The sequence below is a fragment of the Pituophis catenifer genome, unplaced genomic scaffold (assembly GCF_029215685.1).
Source record: "Pituophis catenifer annectens isolate HBS135680 unplaced genomic scaffold, rPitCat1.0.hap2 SCAF_10, whole genome shotgun sequence".
In the NCBI taxonomy this organism is placed as follows: domain Eukaryota; kingdom Metazoa; phylum Chordata; class Lepidosauria; order Squamata; family Colubridae; genus Pituophis; species Pituophis catenifer.
This window is the reverse complement of record NW_027256890.1, coordinates 30,617,798-30,640,793: the sequence shown is the minus strand read 5'-3', so window position 1 is coordinate 30,640,793 and position 22,996 is coordinate 30,617,798. Positions and strand designations below refer to the sequence as shown.

The window sequence follows — 22,996 nt, the reverse complement described above, 5'->3', positions numbered from 1 at the left end:
TCCCATCACATCAGCCCACCCCACACTACCAATCAATCTATCTATCAGAACACAGCCAGAAGGGACCTTGAAGGTCTTCTAGTCCAACCTCCTGCTCAAGAAGGAGATGCTATACAATCCCAGACAAATGCCTATCCAGTCTCTTCTTAAAAGCCTCCAGTGATGAAGCACTCACAACTTCTGGTGGCAAGAAGTTCCACTGGTTGATTGTCCTCACTGTTAGGAAGTTTCTCCTTAATTCCAGGCTGCTTCTCTCCATGAGTAGCTTCCATCCGTTGCTTCTCTTCCTGCCTTCTGCTGCTTTGGAAAATAAGTTGACCCCCTCCTCCATATATGGAATTGGAAAAAATTCCAATTCCATATATGGAGTTCAAAGTTCCTCCTCAAGACGGTTGTCTAAGAACATGAAGATCAGGGACTCGAGAGTTATGACACGTTTGACCCTTCCCTCAGGATCAGTCTAGTCTAAGCAAATTTTTTCTCTCTTCGCTTTGAGAAGACTTGTCCCATCAAATTGCCCATCAATCTCTGTCTGTCTCTTCTTAGAACTCTCTGACGAATGCTTCCAAAATTTGTGGGAGAGCAAGAAGCCGCTAAAAGGCAGACCCGTCAAGGAAGTCCTCATGAACCTCATGTTCATGAGGACATGAAAACCTCAGGTTTTCCCCAAGTTGATGTAAGACTACAACGGAGCACCAAATTTCTGCTGCTGAGGGAAACAGTCGTAAAGTGAACTTTGTCCCATTCTTGGTGATGCAGGCCAAGGAAACGTGGAATTGACCAAACCAGCGTGAGCTCTAATAATCCACTCTATTATTTGAGGGGGAAGAGAAAATGGGAGGCCGATTTGTTGCTGTTGCTTGTTTGTTTTGCATTGTGTTTTGTGGTTGCTGCACAAGCCGCCGAGTGCTCTCCTGAACAGCAGCGGGAGGCCGATCGGTGTCAGCGCAAGCCTGGGCTTTGCAGGGGGCCTCGGCTGAATGATTGGCCCCAACTCTTCCTCCTTTCTTGGATTTAGCAATGCAGTGCAAGCCATCAAAACTTTAATATTATGTGCCGGCTATCAGGAGGAGTTCAGTCAGTTGGAGAAGGTTAGATGCTGGGACATGACGGTGACTCCTGATGGATTGTTCGAAGCCATTTTCTTCCTGGTCCTGTAAGAAATTAAAAGACAAAAGAGGTTGGCTACAAGTGGCAGCGGGTGGGAGAGGGAGGGGAGGGGAGAGGGAGAGGGAGAAGAAAAGGCAGAGAGAGAGAGAAAGCTAGAGAGAGTGGGGAGAGGGAGGGGAGGGGAGAGGGAGAGGAAGAAGAAAAGGCAGAGAGAGAGAGAAAGCTAGAGAGAGTGGGGAGAGGGAGCGGAGGGGAGAGGGAGAGGAAGAAGAAAAGGCAGAGAGAGAGAGAAAGCTAGAGAGAGTGGGGAGAGGGAGGGGAGGGGAGAGGGAGAGGAAGAAGAAAAGGCAGAGAGAGAGAGAAAGCTAGAGAGAGTGGGGAGAGGGAGGGGAGGGGAGAGGGAGAGGAAGAAGAAAAGGCAGAGAGAGAGAGAAAGCTAGAGAGAGTGGGGAGAGGGAGGGGAGGGGAGAGGGAGAGAGAAAGAGAGGAACTGGGAGGGGGAGAGAGAGGAAGAGGAGAGAGGGAGGGAGAAAGAGAAAGAGGGAAAGAGAGAGGGAGGGGGAGAGAGAGGGAAAGGGAGGGGGAGAGAGAGAGGGAGGGAGAGAAAGAGAGAGAAAGAAAGGGGGGGTGAGAAATTCTCTAAATGGAGTAATTCATTGAGTAATTGAATTCAGATCATGATTTCTCTAGCTTGGTGATTTTCTTCTCCCTAACCAGCAGATCTCGTCTGAGCTCTCCATATTTGCTCTTTTGGGAATTTAGTCAGCTTCTCTAAACTGGAGCTGAAGGTGATGTTCAGAGAGGCCAACACCTACCTGCCCCGTCCCGATCTAAGAGAGAAGACCATCGGGAAGGTTTTCTTCTCGGGGGTGAGGAGACCTTGGGATGCACCCCAATATTCTGGACAGCCATTTGTCTGAGGTTGTAGAGCAGGGGTCCTCCAACGTTTTAAAGAGGGGGCCGATTCATTTTTTTTGCCTTTCTCCTTCCTAAGCCCCCGTTTAAATTGTTTTTAAAGACTTTTAATTTGAAGGAGTTCTTTACAAGCCCAGAGCTGCTTTTCCAGGCTGCACCGGGGAGATCACCCCTCAGCTGGCCCTCAGCTGGCCTTACAGCTGGCTCGCTGGGAGATAAGGCAGTTAGGGGCGGGGCAAGGGGCGGGGCTTAATCACACCACCCCGCGGGCCGTATTCTTTGCCCGTGGGCCGTAGTTTGAGGGTGCCTGTTGTAGAGGGTCTGCTGCTTGAGCAGGGGGTCTCCAAGGTCTTCTGCTAGTCTGTTAATCGGTGGAAGGGCTTCCCTCCAGAAGTTGTTGGGGGAAGGTGGGATGGAGGGAAAAGAAGGGAGGGAGGGAGGGAGGGAGGGAAAAGAAGGGAGGGAGGGAGGAAGGAAGGAAGGAAGGAAGACTCAATGACCACAATTTCCTTTTACTCTTTGCATTATAGGCAGTTTTGTGTTCTTACAACTATCATTTACATTACCTTTTGCCATACTGTAGTCCTCGACATATGACTGTCCTAGAACCTCCACTGGTCACTAAGTGATTTCAGCAGTCCTTAAGCCAATGCCGTGGTCGAATACTTAGGATAAACCAGATCTTTCAGTGATTTCCGTCTAAAAGTTGTCCTCGATATACGACCACAACTGAGCCCCAAATTTCTGTTGCTAAGCGAAAGTTCTTAAGCAAGTTTTGCCTCATTGTTTGACCTTCCTTGCCACAGTTGTTAAGTGAATCGCTGCAGTGCAGTTCTTACGGTGGTCAATCGGATGAATTAGTGAATCTGGTTTCCCCATTGACTTGGCCTATCAGACGGTCACAAAAGGGATCACGTAACCTCGAAACACTGCGACCGTCATAAATATGGACCGGCAAGTACCCAAATTTTGATCATGTAACCATGAGGATGCTACAATGGTCTGAAAGTCTGAAAAATGGGCATGTCCCTTTTGTCAGTGCCGTTGTGACTTTCAGTGGTCACTAACCGAGGACTGTATTTTCTTTTTCTCTCCCCGTAATGGCTGAAAGTGGCATCTTTAGTCGAGGCTCTCAGGGCAGTTCCCTTCCTTGGCTTGGCTAATGCTCCGTATCTCCACTCTTCTTCCTCAGCTGCTGTATCACCCGGAGGTTGGAGACTTCTTTATGATGCAAGACATTCTCGATGATTCAGCCGTATCCTCTTATCCAGATCTTTAGCGTGAGAGGACTGGGATATGTTCTTCAGCACCCCTTCGAGGTAAGAGATGGGGGGCAGGAAGGGAGTGGCTTCCAAGGTAGTAGCAGGTGTGGCCTCACTCTCTGGGAAGTCTTCAAGGCTGGGAAGGACAGAAGAAGGAGAAGAAGACAATCATCAGGAACAGGATGGACTCAGCTAGAGTGGTGTCTCCTCTACAAAGATGGGTGCACCCCTGGAAGATCTGAAGGATCAAGTAGATCCTCTTGGAGAAGATCTCAAAGCAGAACAAGAGGAAACAGATGGGAACTGATGAAGGAGAGAAACAACCTGGAACTAAGGAGAAATTTCCTGACTGTGAGAACAATTCATCCTTGGAACGACTTGCCTCCAGAAGTTGTGGCTGCTCCATCACTGGAGCTTTTCAAGAAGTGACCAGGCAGCCATTTGTGCAGCATAGTCTAGGGTCGCCGAGACTCAGAGAACTCCAGTGACCGTGTTTAATTGCTCGTTCCTTTCCCTGCTTCCTCCAGAAGAACATCTCAGGGCCAGTTTTCATGCCGGTCATCAACTGCGCTTGTCACCCAGAGAAGAGTGTAGCGAAGGAAACTCTCCGGACCCTCCATTTCCTCCTTAGGCGCCTTGTTGCGGACATCCATGCATTGAGGCGGTCCATCTAATTCCTCTCCTGTTGAAATATTTTCCTGACGAAAGTCAACCAAATCACGACAAACTGGTTTCCCCTCCTCTTTTTTAATTATTTCTGTAAGAAATAAGAAATGAATGAAGGAATCAATAAATACATGAGTGAATGGATGAATAAAGGAACGAATAAACAAAGGAATAGATGGATAAATGAATAAATAAATGAATGGATTAATGAATAGATGAACCAATGGATGGATGAATGACTGGATGGATAGATGGAAGGATGGAAGGATGGATGGATGAATATCAAAGCTGTTCTGGCGAGGAAGCCCACAGATGCCTCTACTTTCAGTGGTGCATTTTGGGGGGTGGTGGCTTATGCCAAATTTTGCTCCAATTTTTTTTTTTTTTTTTTATTAAATTTCCATACCGCCCTTCTCCCGAAGGACTCAGGGCAGTGAACAGCCACAAGATAAAACACATAAATACAAAAAATTTAAAATGAATTAAAAACGAATTAAATAATTTCAGCCCCCACCAGTTTGCCCACTGCCTCCCACCAACCAGGGCATGCCTGCTCTTGATGAGGAGACCCCCCGAGGCTGACTCTTCCGCTCAGCCCCTTCCCCCTTCCCTCAGGCTTGGCCCACCTCTAGATTTAAGGAAAGCAGAGCCGCGGGCTGAGGGCTTACTGCAATGGGCATGGTAGACTTGCTGTTTCTTCTCCCGATGGCTTTGGTGCTGGGGTCTTGATCCTGAAGCCTTTTGAGGAGGGGCTTCATGATCTTCAGGTTAGCATAGGGGTCTGCGGCCAGTGCCTTCCATAACTCTCTAGTGCTTCTGTGCAGGTGGAAAAATGGATTGGGGGAAAAATCAGATTCTTTCCCCATTTTCGAAGAGACGGCCAATCCAGATAGATTAAATCCCCCCCACCAACGGAAGAAAGGATTAGAAAACAGATGGCCAAATGAACCGTTTTAATACAAACAGGGTGTGTCTAACTGATGAGGACTTATAAGTCCAAAATAGATCTATCTTAGTCTCCTTAGTCTCCCAATGGGCAGCAGAGTGTTTGCTGGCTGCCAGGAAAAAAAAAGCCTAGAAACTAGTGGATTGTGATTTCACTGAATTAGGGTTCCATAAAAATCTTGGTTTATGTAGGAAGAACCTGGCTAAAGAGAAATACACGTAAAGCCTATGAAAAGGAAAGGAAAAAACAAACAAATACTGTACCTTTACAGGGAGGATACATGGGATGAGGGTGTGGCTAACTGATGAGGACTTATAAGTCCGAGATAGATCTATCATAGTCTCCTTAGTCTCCCAATGGGCAGCAGAGTGTTTGCTGGCTGCCAGAAAAAAAAAAGCCCAGCATCAGACGCTTGGCCACTGGTTCAGATTTATGACCGTTGCTGTGTCCCAAAGTCAAGCGATCACAGTTTGCGACCTTCTGACAAGGAAAGTCAGTGGGGAAACCAGATTCACTTAACAACCATGTTTCTAACTTGAGAGCTGCAGTGATTCACTTAACAGATGTGACAAGAAAAGTCCTAAAATATCTTTAAAAGGTCATTCCCATATCCTCTTCCCTCTCCCTCTCCCCTCCTTCCCTCCTTCCCTTCTTCCCTCCATCCCAACCTCCCTTCCTTCCCTCCTTCCCTCTTTCCCTCCCTCCCTCCCTTAATTCCTTCCTTCCTTCTTTCCTTCCTTCCTTCCTTCCTTCCTTCCTTCCTTCCTTCTTTCCTCAACAACTGTTTCTAACCCAACAACTGCAGTGGTTCACTTAACAACCATGGCAAGAAAGTTCGTAAAATGGGGGGAAATCCACTTAACAACTGTCTTGCTTCAGAACAGCAATGTTGGGCTCACTTGTGTCGTAAGTCGAGGACCGCCCATATATTCCTCTGGGTTGGTATCTCCCTGTGAAGGAGCAAGGGTTGCCAACTGATCTGATTGCAGGAAGCTTACGTTGCTCCTGGGCCTTTGCTGCTTTTTCTCTGCAGCAATGAAAGCCTTCCGAAGCACGGAAACCCTGGTCCACTCCCGAAGTTTGCTTTTCAAGGAAGCCCAGGCAGGTAAAACGTTGGCCATTTCCCTGCCACATCTGCTGAGGAGTTGGCAAGCCACACCACACCCTCCGTGGCTGAGAGTTCAGTGGGCCGTCCCTCACGGAGGGCCTCTGCGCCACCGGAAGTGCCAGGGACCCCAAAACTGATCAAGGGGGGGGAGGTTTCCAGGAGCAGCGTGTCTCCAAAATTAACCCAAAGGTGCTTTTCCCAGAATGACCCAGTTGGAAGTTGGAGCAGTGGTGAAATTCAAAAATTTTCCCTACCGGTTCTGTGGGCGTGGCTTGGTGGGCAGTTGACCGGGTGGGCGTGGCTTGGTGGTTATGTGACTGGGTGGGCGTGGCTGTACAATTGACTCACACACAATGCAAAAGCTGCTTGACTTCACACAAAATGGCCCCTGAAACAAATAGGAACCTCACAGAATCACAGAGAGCTCAAAAAGAAATTATTACACTTTGCACAAAAATAACACAAAAGCTGCACAACTGACTCACACGCAATGCAAAAGCGGCTGAACTTCACACAAAATGGCCCCTGCAACAAGCAGGAACCTCATAGACAATCAGGCACAGCTGATTTCTCACAGCTGATTGGTAGTAAAAAAATGCTTAAAAAAAAGTTTTAAAAAAGCTCCGATATGTTCAGCTGATTGTCGTACTTTTTAAAGCATTTTTAAACTATCGGTTTGGGCAAAAGGTAGCAATTATTACTATCGGTTCAGGCTCACCTGCCCAAACTGGTAGCATTTCACCCCTGCCTTGGAGGCCTTCTACTCCAAACCACTTCTTTTTTTTTTTATTAAAAAGTTTTTTTTTAAATTTTACACATATTTTCCCTTCCCTCCTCTCCCCTCCTGCCCAACCCTCCCCCCTCCCCCCAGACTTCCCAGAGCAAATACAGGCTATAGCATTTAACAAACATATAAAAAAAACATGCTAACTATCTATAGATTTATCTCCCTTTTACACTTTAACTCCCCTTGTTCATATCTGAATATAACTATTTAAACCAATTATTATTTGAAAATAATGAATCCAACTTCATTCTTGTCCGTTCTTCAATAATATGCAAGTCTTCTTTCTTCCAGCATTGCACAATCAGCACCCAATTACAATTAACCATCACATCTCCAACCCTTACATATATGAACCCATTGACAAAATATTTTAACCAATCTTAAATAAACTATATTGTAAAAACCTTATTTGTACTTTTTACCCCATAAACTCATATTAATTCTTCCTGGGAACATGCCTTACTTAATAACTTTGCATAAACTTATTCATCTTATTCTCTACAAATACACTGCTTATAATCAAATAACATCTTCACTATTTGATATCTATAAAAAATATTGTAAAAGACCTTCCCTCAACCCTTGCACCACTTATATTTTCCTTATACCCCACAAGTTGATATTTATTCTTCAACAAAACATTCTTTATAAGCTTATATAAATTTTCAGCAAAGCATTCCTTAAAATTAACTTTAGTGTTAATATTTCATTTCATTTCATTTCATTTATTCGAATTTCTATACCGCCCTTCTCCTTTCGGACTCAGGGCGGTGAACAGCCAGATAAAAAACATCTATACAAACATCACAGTTAAAATAAAGTTAAAATAATTTATAAATTTGGCTCATAATTTAAAACTTGTCAATTAAAATAAATATTAAAATTTTAAAAACTAACCCTAAAATCAGGACAGACCGGCTAGCTGAAAAAAATGAGTTTTTAGGGCCCGACGAAAAATCCGGAGGTCGGAGATCACTCGTATCTCTGGGGGTAGATTGTTCCAAAGGGTAGGTGCCACCACAGAGAAGGCTCTCCTCCTGGGGGTCGTCAGCCGGCATTGTCTGGCCGACGGCACCCTGAGGAGGCCCTCTCTGTGGGAGCGAACCGGCCGGTGGGAGGCTATTGGTGGCAGAAGGCGGTCCCGTAAGTACCCTGGCCCTAAGCCATGGAGCGCTTTAAAGGTGATCACCAACACCTTGAAGCGCACCCGGAAGTCCACCGGAAGCCAATGCAGCTCGCGCAGGAGAGGAGTCACATGGGAGCGCCCCGTCGCTCCCATAATCCCCCGCGCAGCCGCATTCTGCACCAGTTGGAGCCTCCGGGTGCACCCCAAGGGGAGCCCCATGTAGAGAGCATTACAATAGTCCAGACGAGAAGTGACGAGTGCTTGAGTGACCGTGCGTAGGGAGTCCCGGTCCAGAAAGGGGCGCAACTGGCGTATCAGGCGAACCTGACAAAAAGCCCCCCTGGCCACGGCTGTCATATGCCCTTCTAAGGACAGCTGCGCATCCAGGAGGACACCCAAGTTGCGGGCCCTCTCTGTGGGGGCCAATGATTCGCCCCCAATAACCAGCGATGGCGTCAGCTGGCTATACCGGGACGCCGGCAGCCACAGCCACTCGGTCTTGGAAGGGTTGAGTCGAAGCCTGTTTCTCCCCATCCAGACCCGCACGGCCTCCAGGCACTGGGACATCACTTCCAAGGCATCATTGGGATGGTCTGGGGTGGAAATGTACAGCTGAGTGTCATCAGCGTACTGATGGAACTCCACCCCAAAACCACGGATGATCTCACCCAGCGGCTTCACATAAATGTTGAACAGGAGGGGCGAGAGGACCGACCCTTGCGGCACCCCACAAACAAGGCGCCTTGGGGTCGACCGCTGCCCCCCTGTCAACACAGATTGCGACCGGTCGGAGAGATAGGAGGAGAACCACCACAAAACAGTGGCCCCCACTCCCAGTCCCTCCAGCTGGCGCAACATGATACCATGGTCGATGGTATCAAAAGCCGCTGAGAGGTCTAATAGGACCAGGATAGAGGAATAACCCCTATCCCGGGCCCTCCAGAGATCATCCACCAACGCGACCAATGCCGTTTCCGTGCTGTACCTAGGTCTGAAGCCGGACTGGAGCGGATCCAGATAGACAGCTTCATCCAGGTACTGGGGAAGCTGTCGCGCCACCACACTCTCAACAACCTTCGCAATAAAGCGAAGGTTGGAGACTGGACGATAGTTAGCCAAAATAGCCGGATCCAAAATAGCCGGATAATATACTTCAGGACAAAAGTGAAAGTTTGGTCAGTAGCCCATAACAATTCAAACGTAAGATTACTTAATATAACTTTTCAAAACAAATCATGTCCCTAAATAAAAGTCTAGTCATTCATTTTCACTACTACTATCCTCCCCAGGCAAAAAGATTGTAATTTTTCCATCTCGATTTTTTCCTGACTTTTTTGCGAACCTTCTTCTTCAGTCTTATTCCTCCATCTCATCATGTTGAGAAACTGACCGGGACATGTTCAGAAAGTTCAAACAAGGTATGCCGTATATATCGGGAAACTCCAACATTCCAAAATCAAATTCTGATTATTATTTTTTTACAGAACTTGGCTGAGAAAAGACTCGTAAGATTATGCCACCATCTGCTGGAAGAATTTGGAAAGACTTGGCAGAAAGTGGAGAACGAAAAGAAAGGAAACAGAAAGTGGAGAACGAAACGAAAGGAAACGGAAAGTGGAGAACGAAAAGAAAGGAAAGCCTTGGGGTAAGGTAGTCCTTGACTTACAACAGTTCATTTAGTGACCATTCAAAGTTACAACGGCACGGAAAAAGTGACTTAGGGCTGTTTTCCACAGCATTTCCCGGGGTCACACAATCCAGATCCAGACACTAGGCCACTGATTCACATTTACGACTGTTGCAGCGTCCCAGGGTGACGTGATCCCCTTTTGCGACCGTCTGACCAGCAAAGCCAATTCACTTAACAACCTTGTTGCTGATTTAACAACTGCAGAGATTCACCTAACAATGGTGCAAGAATGGTTCGTAAAATGGGACAAAACTCACTTAAAAATGTCTCACTTAGCAACAGAAACTTTGGGCTCAATTGTGGTCGTAAGTTGAGGACCAACCATGTTTCAACGGTCATCAGTGTGAAAAAGGGACGTAAAACACTTTCTTCAGTGCTATTGTAGCTTCGAACGGACACTAAATGACCGGTTATAAGTTGAGAACTACCTGTCCTGATATTTCTATGCCTTTTTGGTCTGCCTTTCTCCACTTTGGGGCATCTACCATAATTAGACGCTATTCTTTTCTAAAGAAAAGAAGAATTAGGGGCGACATGATCGCAGTTTCCCAGTATTTGAGGGGCTACCCCAAAGAAGACGGGGTCCAATTATTCTCCAAAGCACCAGAAGGCAGGAGAAGAAACCACGGAAACTCATCAAGGAGAGAAGCAACCTGGAATTAAGGAGAAACTTCTTAACAAAGAAGACAATTAACCAGGGGAACAGCCTGCCACCAGAAGTTGTGGGTGCTTTATCAGTGGAGGCTTTTAAGAAGACAAAGTTATCTTAGATTGTGTAAATTCTCCTGCTTGAGCAGGGGTTCGGTTAGAAGACCTCCAAGGTCAGGGGTGAATCTCCTGGTTCGGACCAGATTGCCCGATCCGGTAGCGATGGCGGCGGGTGGTTCGGAGAACCGGTAGCAAAAATCCCTGCATCCCCCCCCCACACACACACACCATGCCCAGCTGACCCGCACGATCATCAGAGGCTTTTTTTTTACTTTTAAAAGCATTTTTTCTACAACCTCTTCCGCCGAAAAAATGTTTCCGCCGATCCCAGCTGAGTTGCCTGATTGGCAGAGAGGCTTTTTTAAAAAATGCTTTAAAAGCCTCTGACAATCCCAGCTGTGTTGCCTGATCGGCAGAGGCTTTTCAAAGCATTTTTTTGCATTTGCAGAAAAAATACTTTGAAAAGTTAAAAAAATAAAGTTGGCCATGCCCACCCAGTCACATTACCCCCCCCAAGCCACGCCCAAAGAACCGGTAGTAACAAATTTTACATTTCACCCCTGTCCAAGGTCCCTTCCAGCTCTATTCTATTCTTCTTCTTCTATTCTAAAAACAATTTCCCCTAGGAGACGCACATGAATATGTGATTATTGACAATGTCTGTACTGAACAACTCCCTTAATCCATTTAAAAGTCATTAAATCGATCACGGACGCAGGATGACCTGGTTTATGACCGGTCCAACTTACAACCTATGAGGCTGGGCTCATTCAGGGCTGAAAGTTGAAAGGACTGCCAGGAAGAGATATGAGGAGGGGACCAGTGCTCGGCCACCTTCTGGCTTAACAAACTAAGTTGAGAAACGTCGCATGCTTTCCAAAGGAGATCAGGGCCCATGGGAAGACGCCTTTGGGATCCAGAGGTTTTCCTGAAGGCTTTTATTCAATGCTCCATCTATGTGGATAATAATGAGCATCTTTTTGGAGGACATTAGATCTCCCCCCACGGAGTGTTCAGCTCTCTGCATCTGCCCTACTCTAGGCGTTCCTATTTCTGTTGGAAGACGAGCAAGAGTGGAGATGTTCCAGATATCATCGATGGTCGATGGTTGCTACCGCCCTTCTCCAATAGCACCTGTGGCTCTGTGACCTTCTCGTGGAACCTTCTCCTCTCTCTGACATTAAATTGTTCTGTCTATCTCCAGGGCCAGTTTCCACAATCTCCCTGCCAGGTCTTGTTTCTGCGACGTTCCTTCGTGGTCCTTCGCGATGTAAGAATTATCTTCACGCTTCCTCGCTTTCCCCAAAGACCAGCTGGAAGGCAGGTGCCCAGAGGGTCATGGGTTGCCCCTTCCCCACTTTGGAAGAGCTTTATAGCTCCCGCTGGCTTTAGTGTTACGAGGAATGGTGGATCAGGCCCAATAAAGAGACTTGAGTCATCAAGTAAAATATCTCTCTTTTATTTGCAGGTTCATCACATCATCACTTGGATACATCAGGAACTCGGACATGGAGGAGTGTGCCCACCTTTTATACCTGTGGGCGGGGATTCAGGTAAGGAGGGGTCTATGGGAGGAGCTGACCAGGTGGGAGTCTGGGTTAACCCCTGCACTACTGCGCTATAGCTGATCCCTGGCACGGGCAGAGCATTTATACCTGAAAAATCCCCCTCTAAATGTCTGACCCGTGTCTGTAGGCCTGACTGACTAGTTGGTACCCTGGGGTGAATGTTGAGCTTGGAAACTAAGTGTGAGTGTTGCTTGCCCTGTAGGGGTTTCGTGAGTATGTCTGCGGTCTGTTCTTCTGTATCGCAGTGTATGGCCTTTATGAAACCAATTCTGGAGAGCTGTCTAACGTGCTTATACTTTATGTCTATGTGCCTTGACCTTTGCCCTACAGCGTCGGACATGGATATCTCTATGGCGGCTTTGTTATCTTCGTAGATATTGATTGGGTAAGCTGGTTCTCTCCACACGCTGGCAAGTAGGTCGTCGAACCAGATGAGGTTGTTGGCGGCTTTGGAGAGGCATATGTATTCAGCTTCAGTAGTCAAAGTTGCCACCAGGATTTGTTTGCCTGAGTACCAATGCACCGGGCAGTTATTTAAGTAGAATATGTACCCAGATGTGCTTTTGCGGCCTTTGGCGTCTCCGGCCCAGTCAGCATCAGCGTAGCATGAGAGGATGGGTTCTTCGGATTTTTCGGGCTCTAGGGTTAAGCATGCGTTGACACTCTGTTTCAGGTATCTTAGCACCCTTTTCACTGCGTCCCAGTGGTATGTGGTGGGTTTGCTCACGTGCCTGGATAGTAAATTAACGGATAGAGCAATGTCTGGTCTTGTCCAGTTAGCGATATACAGGAGGGAGCCTATGATTGACCTGTACAGCGTGTTGTCTCCAAATTCGGGTGATTCATCATGCATGTTTTTTAGGAAGTCCACCTGCATGGGTGAATCACATCCCTTGGCGTCTGCCATGTTGCACTTATGGAGTAACTCTTCTATCTTCTCTTTCTGTGACAGTTGGAAACCTTTTGGCGTCTGGTTGACTTGTACCCCCAGGTATCGGTTTATCCTCCCAAGGTACTTTAGGGTGAAATGCTCGCTCAGCCTGCTGGCGAAGGTGTTGCGGTTGGCTTCGTGTTTGCTGATGTATAGAATGTCATCCACGTAAACTAGGATGTATTCTGGTGAGTCCCCCTCTTTCCTGGTGAAGAAACAGTTGTCAGCTATGGTCGCCGTGAATCCCATAGACTTCAGGGCCTCTACCAGGCATTCGTACCATCGTTTGCCTGATTGTTTTAGTCCATACAGGCTCTTATGAAGTAACCAGGTGTCCCCTCTGTTGGTTTCTTTGCTGTGGGGGGCTCTGATGTATATCTCTTTGTCTAGTTTGGCATGCAGGTAGGCGGTCTGCACGTCGAACTGGTGCACTTCCAGCCCTAGCAGGGATGCGATGACCAAGGCGCTTTTGACACTCTCTGTTCTTACGGTGGGCGAATAGGTGTCTGTGTAGTCCTCTGGAAACCTTTGAGCAAACCCCTGGGCAACTAATCTTGCCTTGTATAGGCTTTGGCCGCCCTCTAAGTTCTTGACTTTGAATATCCACCGGGTGCCTATTGTGTTCTTGCCCTCTGGGACTTTGGTGGGGGTGTATACCTCCAGCTTCCTCAGGCTGTCCAGTTCTTTGGCCATGGCTAACTCCCACTTTGCCCTCTCCCCCTGGGGTAGTCTCAGTACCTCTTCGTAGGAGTTTGGCGTAACGTGGTTTGTGTGCATGTGCATCACGTAATCATTCAACCTTTTTGGCAGCTGGTTTCTGGTTGACCTGACCGGTCTGGTTGCTGCCTGCTCAGTGTCATGCAGATATCTGGCCTCTCTTTGTGTCAGTGATTCGACACTTATCTTGGGATGATTCTCTTTCCATCCCTCAACCTTGATGCCTTGGAGGTCGGGCTTGGGCCTGCTCCCTTCCTGTCTACTCACTGTCTCGTTTTTGTTTTGAGTTTGCTCGATTGGACTATCCTCCCGCTCGGTGGGTACCTCATTTAGGTGTAATCTGGACCAGTTGGCTTGCTCATGGAATGCCGCTGTTCTAGAGATCACAAACCTATTATTGCTGTCCACAAACCTGAAGCCCTTGGTTCCTGGCTCGTATCCCATAAACCTGAGCCTTCTGGACACCTTATCCCCTTTCTTACGCAACTGCTTGGGTATGTGTACATCAGCCGTTACACCGAACACATGTAGGTGTGCTATCTGTGGCTTCTTGTTATACATGACCTCGTAGGGTGTTTTATCTATCACACTGGACCATGTTCTATTTAATGTATAGTTGGAGTAGACCAGGGCTTCAGACCAGAAGTGTTGGCCAATGCCCGCGTCCTCTAAGGCGCACCTGACCATCGTTTGCAGCGTGGAGTTCTGTCGTTCTGCGACCCCGTTCTGAAAGGCGGAGAACGGGGACGACGTAAAGTGAATCACGCCTTTGGACCTGAGCCAATGTGAGAAGTCCTTAGATAGAAACTCAGACCCTCTGTCGGTCATGATCTGTTTGATCTGTTTGTTGTTTTGGGTTTCTACTCTTTTATAAAACTCTTTGAATTTTTGGAAGGCCTCATCCTTTTTTCTTAAGGTGTAGACGAAGCCATATCGACTATGGTCATCCACTATGGTGAGGAAGTACCTTTTCTTATAATTTATGGATGGCCTTAGGGGCCCTACCAGGTCCATGTGTACTAAGTCGAATATTTGGTTGGCGGCATGTAAAGACTTCTTGGGTCTGGGTTTTACCTTCAGTTTTGAACACTTGCACACCGAGCACTCGAGGTAGTTTTCACAGTTTTTTATTATGGCACCCTCGGTACAATTGGCCATTTTCTGTATCACGGGAAAACTGGCGTGTCCAAGCTTGCGGTGCAGCAGATGGGCACAGTTGTCATGCATTGGTTTGCCTATTGAGGGTCTCTTTTGGGTGTGTTTGTTGTGTTGTGTTTCTGGTGTCGTGTTACCATCGTTATCTACCTCTCTCCCACCTACCTGTTCACCTTCAGTCCTGCCTTGGTCAGTGTCTTCTGCGTTCTCTGAACTGGTGTTTATGCTGTGGGCGTAATCCTCATAGAAAGTTATGTAGGGTAACCCTTGGTTAATGGTTACTCTTCCTATATCTTTCCCGTCCTTGCTAACCTTGACGTTGCCTTTTGTGAATATCATCTCAACCCCTGATTCCTTGCTAAGCTTTACTGCGGCCAGGATGTTGTGGGGTATCTCCGGGACTAGTAGTACCCCCTCTATTTTCCCCACGCCTGGTAATGTAATTGTCCCTTTGCCTGTTACTCTAACCTGGTTTTGGTCTGCAACTTTGATCGAAAAATCCTCTCTCTTGAATCATGAGAGTAGTTTCTGATTGTATGTGGTGTGGTTGGAGGCCCCCGAGTCCAGGAGCCAAGAGCTGGTGTCTTTGTCTTGGTGTGTGGTGTGTGTGTGCTCCCCTATCCCATATAGGGACCCTGTCCTGCTGTCGCGTGAACTGTCTCTGTTCCCCCTCTTATCCCTGGGGATGGGTGAGTCTCTACGCCTATACCTTTCTTTGGATGTGTGCCTTTCTGTTTGTCTGTACCTATGCTCTGGCCTGCCTCTCTCCCTATAGTTCTTGGGGCAGTCCCTTTTGATGTGTCCCCTCGACCCGCAGATGTAGCACTCGGGCGTGTTGTGTTGTTTCTCTTGGAAGACTACTCTCTTCTCACTTTTGTGTTCTCTGGGAGGGCTGGGGCGGCTCCTCCTCAGATTATCTTCTGCGATAAGCCTGTTGGATAGCCTCTCCACGGACAGCATCCCTAGGCTAACGGTGTCTAAGTGTGTCAGGAAGTTATTCCATGAGTGATCTAAAGAGTTGATTATCACACTCTTCATGATTTGGTCGGAAATAACTTCTCCCCTAAGGTGTAGCTCTGCTCTGGTACCGCTTAAGGACACTAGGTGCTCACTCATGGGGGTCCCTGGCTTAAGTCTGGCGGAAAAGAAGTCTTTGGAAATTTGTGTGGTGGTGGACACACTCTCACTATAAAACAATCCAAATATTTTCCCTATAATTTCTGATACTGTGAGGTTATGGCCAATACAGTGGTAAATTGTGGGGGAAATACTGGCAATTAAAAGGTAGAATGCCTTATGGTGCATGCAATACAGCTCTAAAGTCCATGGCCTCTCTGGGGGGTCATTAATAAAATGAGACATGTTTTCTTTCAGAAACACCACCTGGAGCTGCTGTGACCACTCTAGGATATTGCCCCCATCCATCCTCAACTTGGGAAAGTCTACTGGTAAGTTTCCAGCACTATTAGTAAAGTTACTTACTGCTGGCTGCTGTCCATGGTTCCTTATGTGCCTATAGCAGCAGTAAGGCATGGGAACGCTTGCCGGTAGTTTAAAAGTCCCGCTTTGTAATTTTTTTCTTTTTTCTTCTTCTAGGCGGAAGAGCGCATGCGCGAAGTCCATTTCAGCTCCGCCGTCGCCGAGGAAGGACCTGTTCATCGCGGCTCCGCTGTAGAGGCCTCTGCCGGTCGGGTAGGCCTCGGCTTCGGACTTGGGGGTCCAGATGTGCTCCGGAGGGCGTCGTCCAGCGGCTGGTTCTCTGGAGTGAAGATCCTGGCGGCGTTGAGGCTCCGGTGATGGCTGTAAGTAGCTGCCCCAGTCTGCGCGGTCCGGGGTGTGCGGCCTGGGCGATCGGAGGCGCGGTGTCCCTGGGGTGCGTAGGTGGGCTGGCGGGCTGGCACGGGCATCGGTGGCTCTCGGGTGGGTGCTTCGTTGCCCCTCTCCTCGCCTTCCTTTCTGTTTTGGCCTCTCCGGCTTCTCTTTTGTAATTTTGAGGCCTGGGCCGAAGGCGGCGGCAAGGGTCTTCATGGCCCTATCTACTTGCCGCTCGCTGGGGGTGTACCAGGGGTCAGAGTCGGATTCGGTCCCCTCTCCCCGGTCACTTTCCTCGTGGTTCTTGGTCCGGCATTTTTCGCGCGCCGGCCATTTTGAACTCTGGCTTTCGATTGGTTGGAGGTCGGCCATCTTGTCCGAGCACGTGGACAAAGATGGCCGCCGTTTCAAATTTAGAGCGGGGCTTTGGGGCTCGGTGGCCGTTGGAAGTGCCCTTTTGGGCGATCCACTCACCGAGTCCAGCTCCTCGAGTTCTGAGTCCGAGCCTTCTTCGCTCCTTGCCGCCTCGCGATCGAGTATGAAGCTCCGCAGGTCGGCAAGGAGGTTTTTGTCGCTGGCTCTCTCCTTCAACAGCTGCAGGACGTCGAGTCGCAGCTCCTCTCCTTCTTGGTCGTCGTGGTGGCCCCTTTTCCCTTTCTCGATCTCCCCCTTTTCTTCCGTTGCGGTGGTTTTGGGGGTGGTTGAGGATCCTGCCTTCCCTGGCATGTCCGGTGGGTTGCCTTCCCGTTGCTTTGGGGGTGTCGCCATTCTGCAGGTAGGTATGGGTCCTTGTCTTGTGGCTTGGGATCTTTGGGCCTTACCAACCATCCTCTGCTACCATTTTGTTACGAGGAATGGTGGATCAGGCCCAATAAAGAGACTTGAGTCATCAAGTAAAATATCTCTCTTTTATTTGCAGGTTCATCAAATCATCACTTGGATACATCAGGAACTGGGACATGGAGGAGTGTGCCCACCTTTTATACCTGTGGGCGGGGATTCAGGTAAGGAGGGGTCTATGGGAGGAGCTGACCAGGTGGGAGTCTGGGTTAACCCCTGCACTACTGCGCTATAGCTGATCCCTGGCACGGGCAGAGCATTTATACCTGACATTTAGAAAGTTCAAAGCATCCTTAAGGATCCATTTCATCCTGGGCCCCCCTCTTTTTGAACTATTACCATCTGGCAGACGGTACAGGACAATAAAAACAAGGACAAATAGGCTGAAAAACAGCTTCTATCCCAGAGCAGTAACTATACAATTCTACGTACAGTGCAATATTAATACAATACCAGGGTTTTTTAATTCAATTGCATACAATGTGAAGGAAGTGTGTTTTTGTTTTATTTTTATAGGGTTTTTAAAAAGTATAATATACAGTGAGGATGGCACTTAATTTCATTCTATGAGGTGCCATGACAATAATGAAAACTATGAAACTATTATTGCTTGGTCTCGGAGATCCTCCTGATGACTTTGGAGGGGAGTTGACTACTAACAAGACCCGGCTTGATCAGATGGCCACACTGCCGAAAGATTTCTTGCATTGAGTCAGCTGCAGCCTGAGCCACTGAGGCTTCGGAATCGCCTTGCAGATCCTGGAGACCTGAAACGAATCCAAAAAACAAAGGATTTCTGGGATCAACCGTGAGAACCAGCCCTGATCAGCGAAAGAGCTTCTGGAGAAAAACTCCTTGTTTCAAGCGAGGGAACTTTGAAACTCACCCAGGAAAACTTCTTTCATTTGTTTTGAAGTCATCACTTCCGGTTGCATGTATTGCGCGCAGCAGCCTGGGCACGTAAAAAGAAAACGTTGGTGGGGTTAACAGAGACGGCTAAATCGACTGATTCAGGAAAAAAACGCGCAATTCACTGGTTTCCACTTGGAAGAGTCGCTTTGGGACTTTACGGGATGGTTCCAGGGATTGGGTCTGTCTAATAATAAGAAGGACTAGGGGTAGCCGATCTTCCTATGTTTTTGTCTCCAGGTCTCACTGGAGGCTTTCAAGAAGAGATTAACGAAGAGATTGGACAGCCACTGGTCTGAAATGGGATCGGGTCTCCTGCTTTAGCAGGGGGTTGGACTAGAAGACCTCTAAGGTCCCTTCCAACTCTATTATTTTATGTTCTAGGGCTGTGCAAACAACCATCATCTTGGAAAAAAATCTAAGCAGCCTTGAATCCAGTTAATACTAGAATGGGAGGCCAGCTGGAAATATTTCCAGAGGAAAAACCACGGCTGTGGGTTTGCCTATACAAGAGAGAGGGATACAGGTCAGGTAGTCCTCAACTTCTAACAGTTCATTTAGTGACCATTCAAAGTTACAACGGCACTGAAAAAAGTAACTTACGACTGCTTTTCACACTTAGAAGCGTTGCCACATCAAGATCAAAATCCGGATGCTTGGCAAACCGACTCGTATTTATGACGCTTACAGTGTCTTGGGGGTCAAAGATCACTTCGGCTGAGCCAAATCCGGGAGGAAGCCAGATTCACTTAACAACCATGTGACTAACTTAACAACGGCAGCGATACCCTTAAGAAAGAGGGCAGGAACTGCCTGAGAAACTGTTGCGCGATCGTAGCAGTTCCGGAGAAGCCACCCGGTATAAGAGCAGCTTCCAGTCTGATTAAGCGACATGGCTTAATTCGGCATAGATTCTTTTGGTGATAAGGCCGCCCGCCTGTCTTGGGTTTTCCTGCCCTCCTTCCAGAGTTGGCATTGGTGATTACCAATTAAGAGGGCAGCTGCCTCGCGATGGGAAGAGTTCCGGCTCCTCAGGAATCCCAGCATCTGATCCAACATCACAGGAAGGTTTTGCTTGCATTTATTCATCTGGGGAAAACAAGGCAACAAAGAAGCCAATGAACTATAGAGCTTCCTTTTTTAAACTTTTTTTTTTTTTAACCAAGGGGCTGCTTTCTTGGTCAAAGCCAGCTGGGTGACTTTGGGAGTTCTAGTCCCTCCTTAGTCACGATGGCCAGCTGGGTGACTTTGGTGCAGTCCCTCTCTCTCAGGGCAACCCACCTCACAGGGCTGAAGTATAGAGCTTCCTTTTTTAATTTTTTTTTTTTTTTTACCAAGGGGCTGCTTTCTTGGTTAGGTTTCTAGTCCTCGTGTCCTCAACAACTTACTGTACTGTACTAAACTGTGACATTATTATACTATGCTATACTTTACTATACTAATTGATATTTATGTTATTAGAGACAGTTTTATCCAAATTAAAAGCATAAAGGAAAATAAAGAAAAATAGCAGATAGTGAAAAAAGAAAATAGAAAAAGAAAAGGGAAAGAAAAATGATAAGGAAATGGCTTCTGAACTTATAAATGCATTTATATTTTGCCCCCCTCTACGTCCTAATTTCCTTTTCCCACAAACTGCCATTTCCAAGCCTCAAACCCACAAACCAGCAAGGTTTCTAGTCCTCATGGTTGCATGGAACCTCTGCTGTTCCTGAGAGAGCAAAAACCCAAGAAGAATCCCTCTAGTCAGTTGAGTCTAGTGCTTAACGCCTCAGGCAAGAAACCAGGAACCGGTGAGTTCTAGTCCCGCCTTCATCATGATAGTGAGCTGGGGGACTTTGAGAGTTCTAGTCCCGCCTTTGGATGAAAGCTGGATGGGTGATTTTGGCTAACTACCAGGAGACGGTGAGTTCTAGTCCCCCCTTGGGCAAGCAAGCGGACTGGGTGACTTTGGGCCAATGAGCAGGGAATGGTGAGTTTTGGTCCTGCCTTAGGCATGAAAGCCAGCTGGGTGACTTTGGGAGTTCTAGTCCCTCCTTAGTCATGATGGCCACTGGGTGACTTTGGTGCAGTCCCTCTCTCTCAGGGCAACCCACCTCACAGGGTTGTTGTGAAGAAAAGAAGAAGTATTAGGGATGCCCACCGTCTTGAACTATTTATAAAAATAAGAAAGGCAGGGCAAAATAAAGAAATAAACGGTTAGTATACTCTAATCTGGAAGAAAACAGGCCAGCTTGGCTCCTACTTACAACCACGTAGCAGATGTTGGAGTACATGCTATGGAGACTGGTGTACATTTCATAGTCAAACAAGTTGCTGGGAAAGCCCCCCCAGTTCATAAAGGACACGCAGGAGTCGAGGGTCTTCCTGGAGACCTGGCCGAGGGAGGAAAGAGGGAGATCCTGTCACCTAGTTGGGTCATGAAACAAGTCTTCAAGGAAACAACCAATTTCAGGGAGCACCAAGGACCCCACAACTTCAGGATTGTCCAGAATCTCTTTGCATTCTCCAGAGTGTCCACGTGGTACAACCACGTTGCTCTGAGTGAAGATGGGGGTACAGAGTGGTCTCTGTGAAGGTAGCATGATCAGAGCAGGAGCTCAGGTTAGCCAGCCCTTCAACTCACCTCTTTCGTCCGATCATTTGACAGTTGTATGAATAGGGGAATAAGGCTGTTCAGGATGTTTTCAGCCATATTACTGTTCCGTATCTCCTTCAGTCCTTTCAGGAGCATGCCAAAAATGGTGATGGAGGTATTCCTCAGTTCGATGTCGTCCTACGAAGGAAGAGAGACAGGTTAGTTCCTCCAATAGCAGAATAGCCATGCAGAAGTTTCTTGAAGGAGAACACACAAGTTCAGAGCACACCTATTCCCAGTTCAATGTCCATGGAGAGGGAGGGAGGAGGGGGAGAAAGAGAGGGAGGGAGGGAGGGAGGGAGGGAAGAGGGAGAGAGAGGGAGGGAGGGAGGGAGGGAGAGGGGGAAACCATTTTGTCATGATTTGGTTGACTTACATCATGAAAATATTTTAGAAGGAGCGGAATGAGGTTGACTGCCTTCCATGCATGGGTTTCTATCTTGAGGTGTCTGAGGAGGAAACGCAGGGTCCTTATAGCTTCTTTTGCCACGTTCTTCTGTTCGTGACAGGCGCAGTTTAGCACTGGCATCAACAGTGGCTCCAAGATGTTCTTCTGGAGGAAGCAGGGAAAGAAACGAGCAATTAAACATGGTCACTGGAGTTCGCTGAGTCTCACAGCGATCATGACAAACGCAAGAGAAGGCCACAGAGCATAGAAGAAGAGGGTTGAAAAGGAACTTGGAGGTCTTCTAGTCCAACCCCCTGCTCAAGCAGGAGACCCTAGACTCTGCTGGACAAATGGTTATCTAAACTCTTCTTGAAAAGCTCCAGTGATGGAGCACCCATAACTTCTGGAGGGAAGTCGTTCCAAGGATGAATTGTTCTCAGGGTCAGGAAATTTCTCCTTAGTTCCAGGTTGTTTCTCTCCTTCATTAGTTCCCATCTGCTGCTTCTCGTTCTCCTTTCAGGGGTTTGGATAATAGGTTGACCCCCTCTTCTTTGGGGCAGCCCTTCAAATATTGGAAGACTGCTCTCAGGTCTCCCCTGGTCCTTAACAGAATCACAAAGATGGAAGGGATCTTGGAGATCTTCTAGTCCAACTCCCGGCTCAAGCCGGAACCCCTAGATCATTTCAGACAAATGGTTATCCAAACTCTTCTTGAAAAGCTCCAGTGTTGGAGCATCCAAAACTTCTGGAGACAAGTTGTTTCACTAATTAATTGTTTTGGGTGTCAGGAAATTTATCCTAAGTTCTAGGTTGCTTCTCTCCTTGATTAGTTTCCATCCGTTGCTTCTTGTTCTGCTTTCAGATGTCCTCCAAGAGGATCTGGCCTCTACTTGCACCTTCAGATCTTCCAGGGTTGCAGCCATCTTTGGAGAAGAGACACCACTCTAGCTGTCCTCTTTCTGCTGGTTGCCTTCTTCTTCTCCTTCTTCTATCCTTCCCAGCCTTGTAGACTTCCCAGAGAGCGAGGTCACACCTGCTACTACCTTGGAAGCCACTCCCTTCCTGCCCCCCATCTCTTACCTCAAACGGGTGTTGGATGAGGTTCCCCAGTCCTCTAACGCTGAAAGTCTGTATCAGCGGATATGGCTGTGTCATCCATTCCTTCAGCAGCTTGAGGATGTCTTGGATGACAAAGAATTGGCAAATTTCCGGATGGTACAGCAACTGAGGAAGAAGAGTGGAGATACGGAGCATTAGCCAAGCAAAGGAAGGGAACTTCCCTGAGAGCCTCGACTAAAGATGCCACTTTCAGCCATTACGGGGAGAGAAAAAGAAAATAAACACAGTCCTCGGTTAGTGACCGCTGAAAGTCACAACGGCAATGACAAAAGAGATACGTCCATTTTTCAGAATTATGACCATGGTAGCATCCTCATGGTCATGTGATCAAAATTTGGGTACTTGCCAGTCCATATTTGAGTTGAAGATGTGGCTCTTTCGTCAACTTAACTGATCCGTTATGGGTGTACATTGTTATAATTTTAAATTGTTTTAATTGGGTTGTTGATTTTAATTTATTGTGATTTGTATTGGATATTGTTTTTGTAAGCTGCCCTGAGTCCCTCGGGAGAATGGCGGCATATAAATATATATATATATATGTGACGGTCGCAGTGTTTCGAGGTTACGTCATCCCTTTTGTGACTGTCTGATAGGTAGT

General features: G+C 47.5%; 1 protein-coding gene across 1 annotated transcript in view; it reads right to left on the bottom strand.

Annotated features, from left to right (window-relative positions):
- Nucleotides 1–17,944: 17,944 nt before the first annotated feature.
- Nucleotides 17,945–22,996, bottom strand: part of LOC139322429 (maestro heat-like repeat family member 5) — a 32,515-nt gene continuing 27,463 nt past the window's right edge. The window contains exons 22-28 of the mRNA XM_070951528.1: nt 22,357–22,500; nt 21,265–21,441; nt 20,877–21,026; nt 20,500–20,625; nt 19,237–19,339; nt 18,228–18,293; nt 17,945–18,108 (exon numbers count right to left, since the gene is read on the bottom strand). Of these exons, the coding sequence (XP_070807629.1) occupies nt 17,945–18,108; nt 18,228–18,293; nt 19,237–19,339; nt 20,500–20,625; nt 20,877–21,026; nt 21,265–21,441; nt 22,357–22,500 (930 nt within the window). The remainder of the gene's footprint in view (nt 18,109–18,227; nt 18,294–19,236; nt 19,340–20,499; nt 20,626–20,876; nt 21,027–21,264; nt 21,442–22,356; nt 22,501–22,996) is intronic.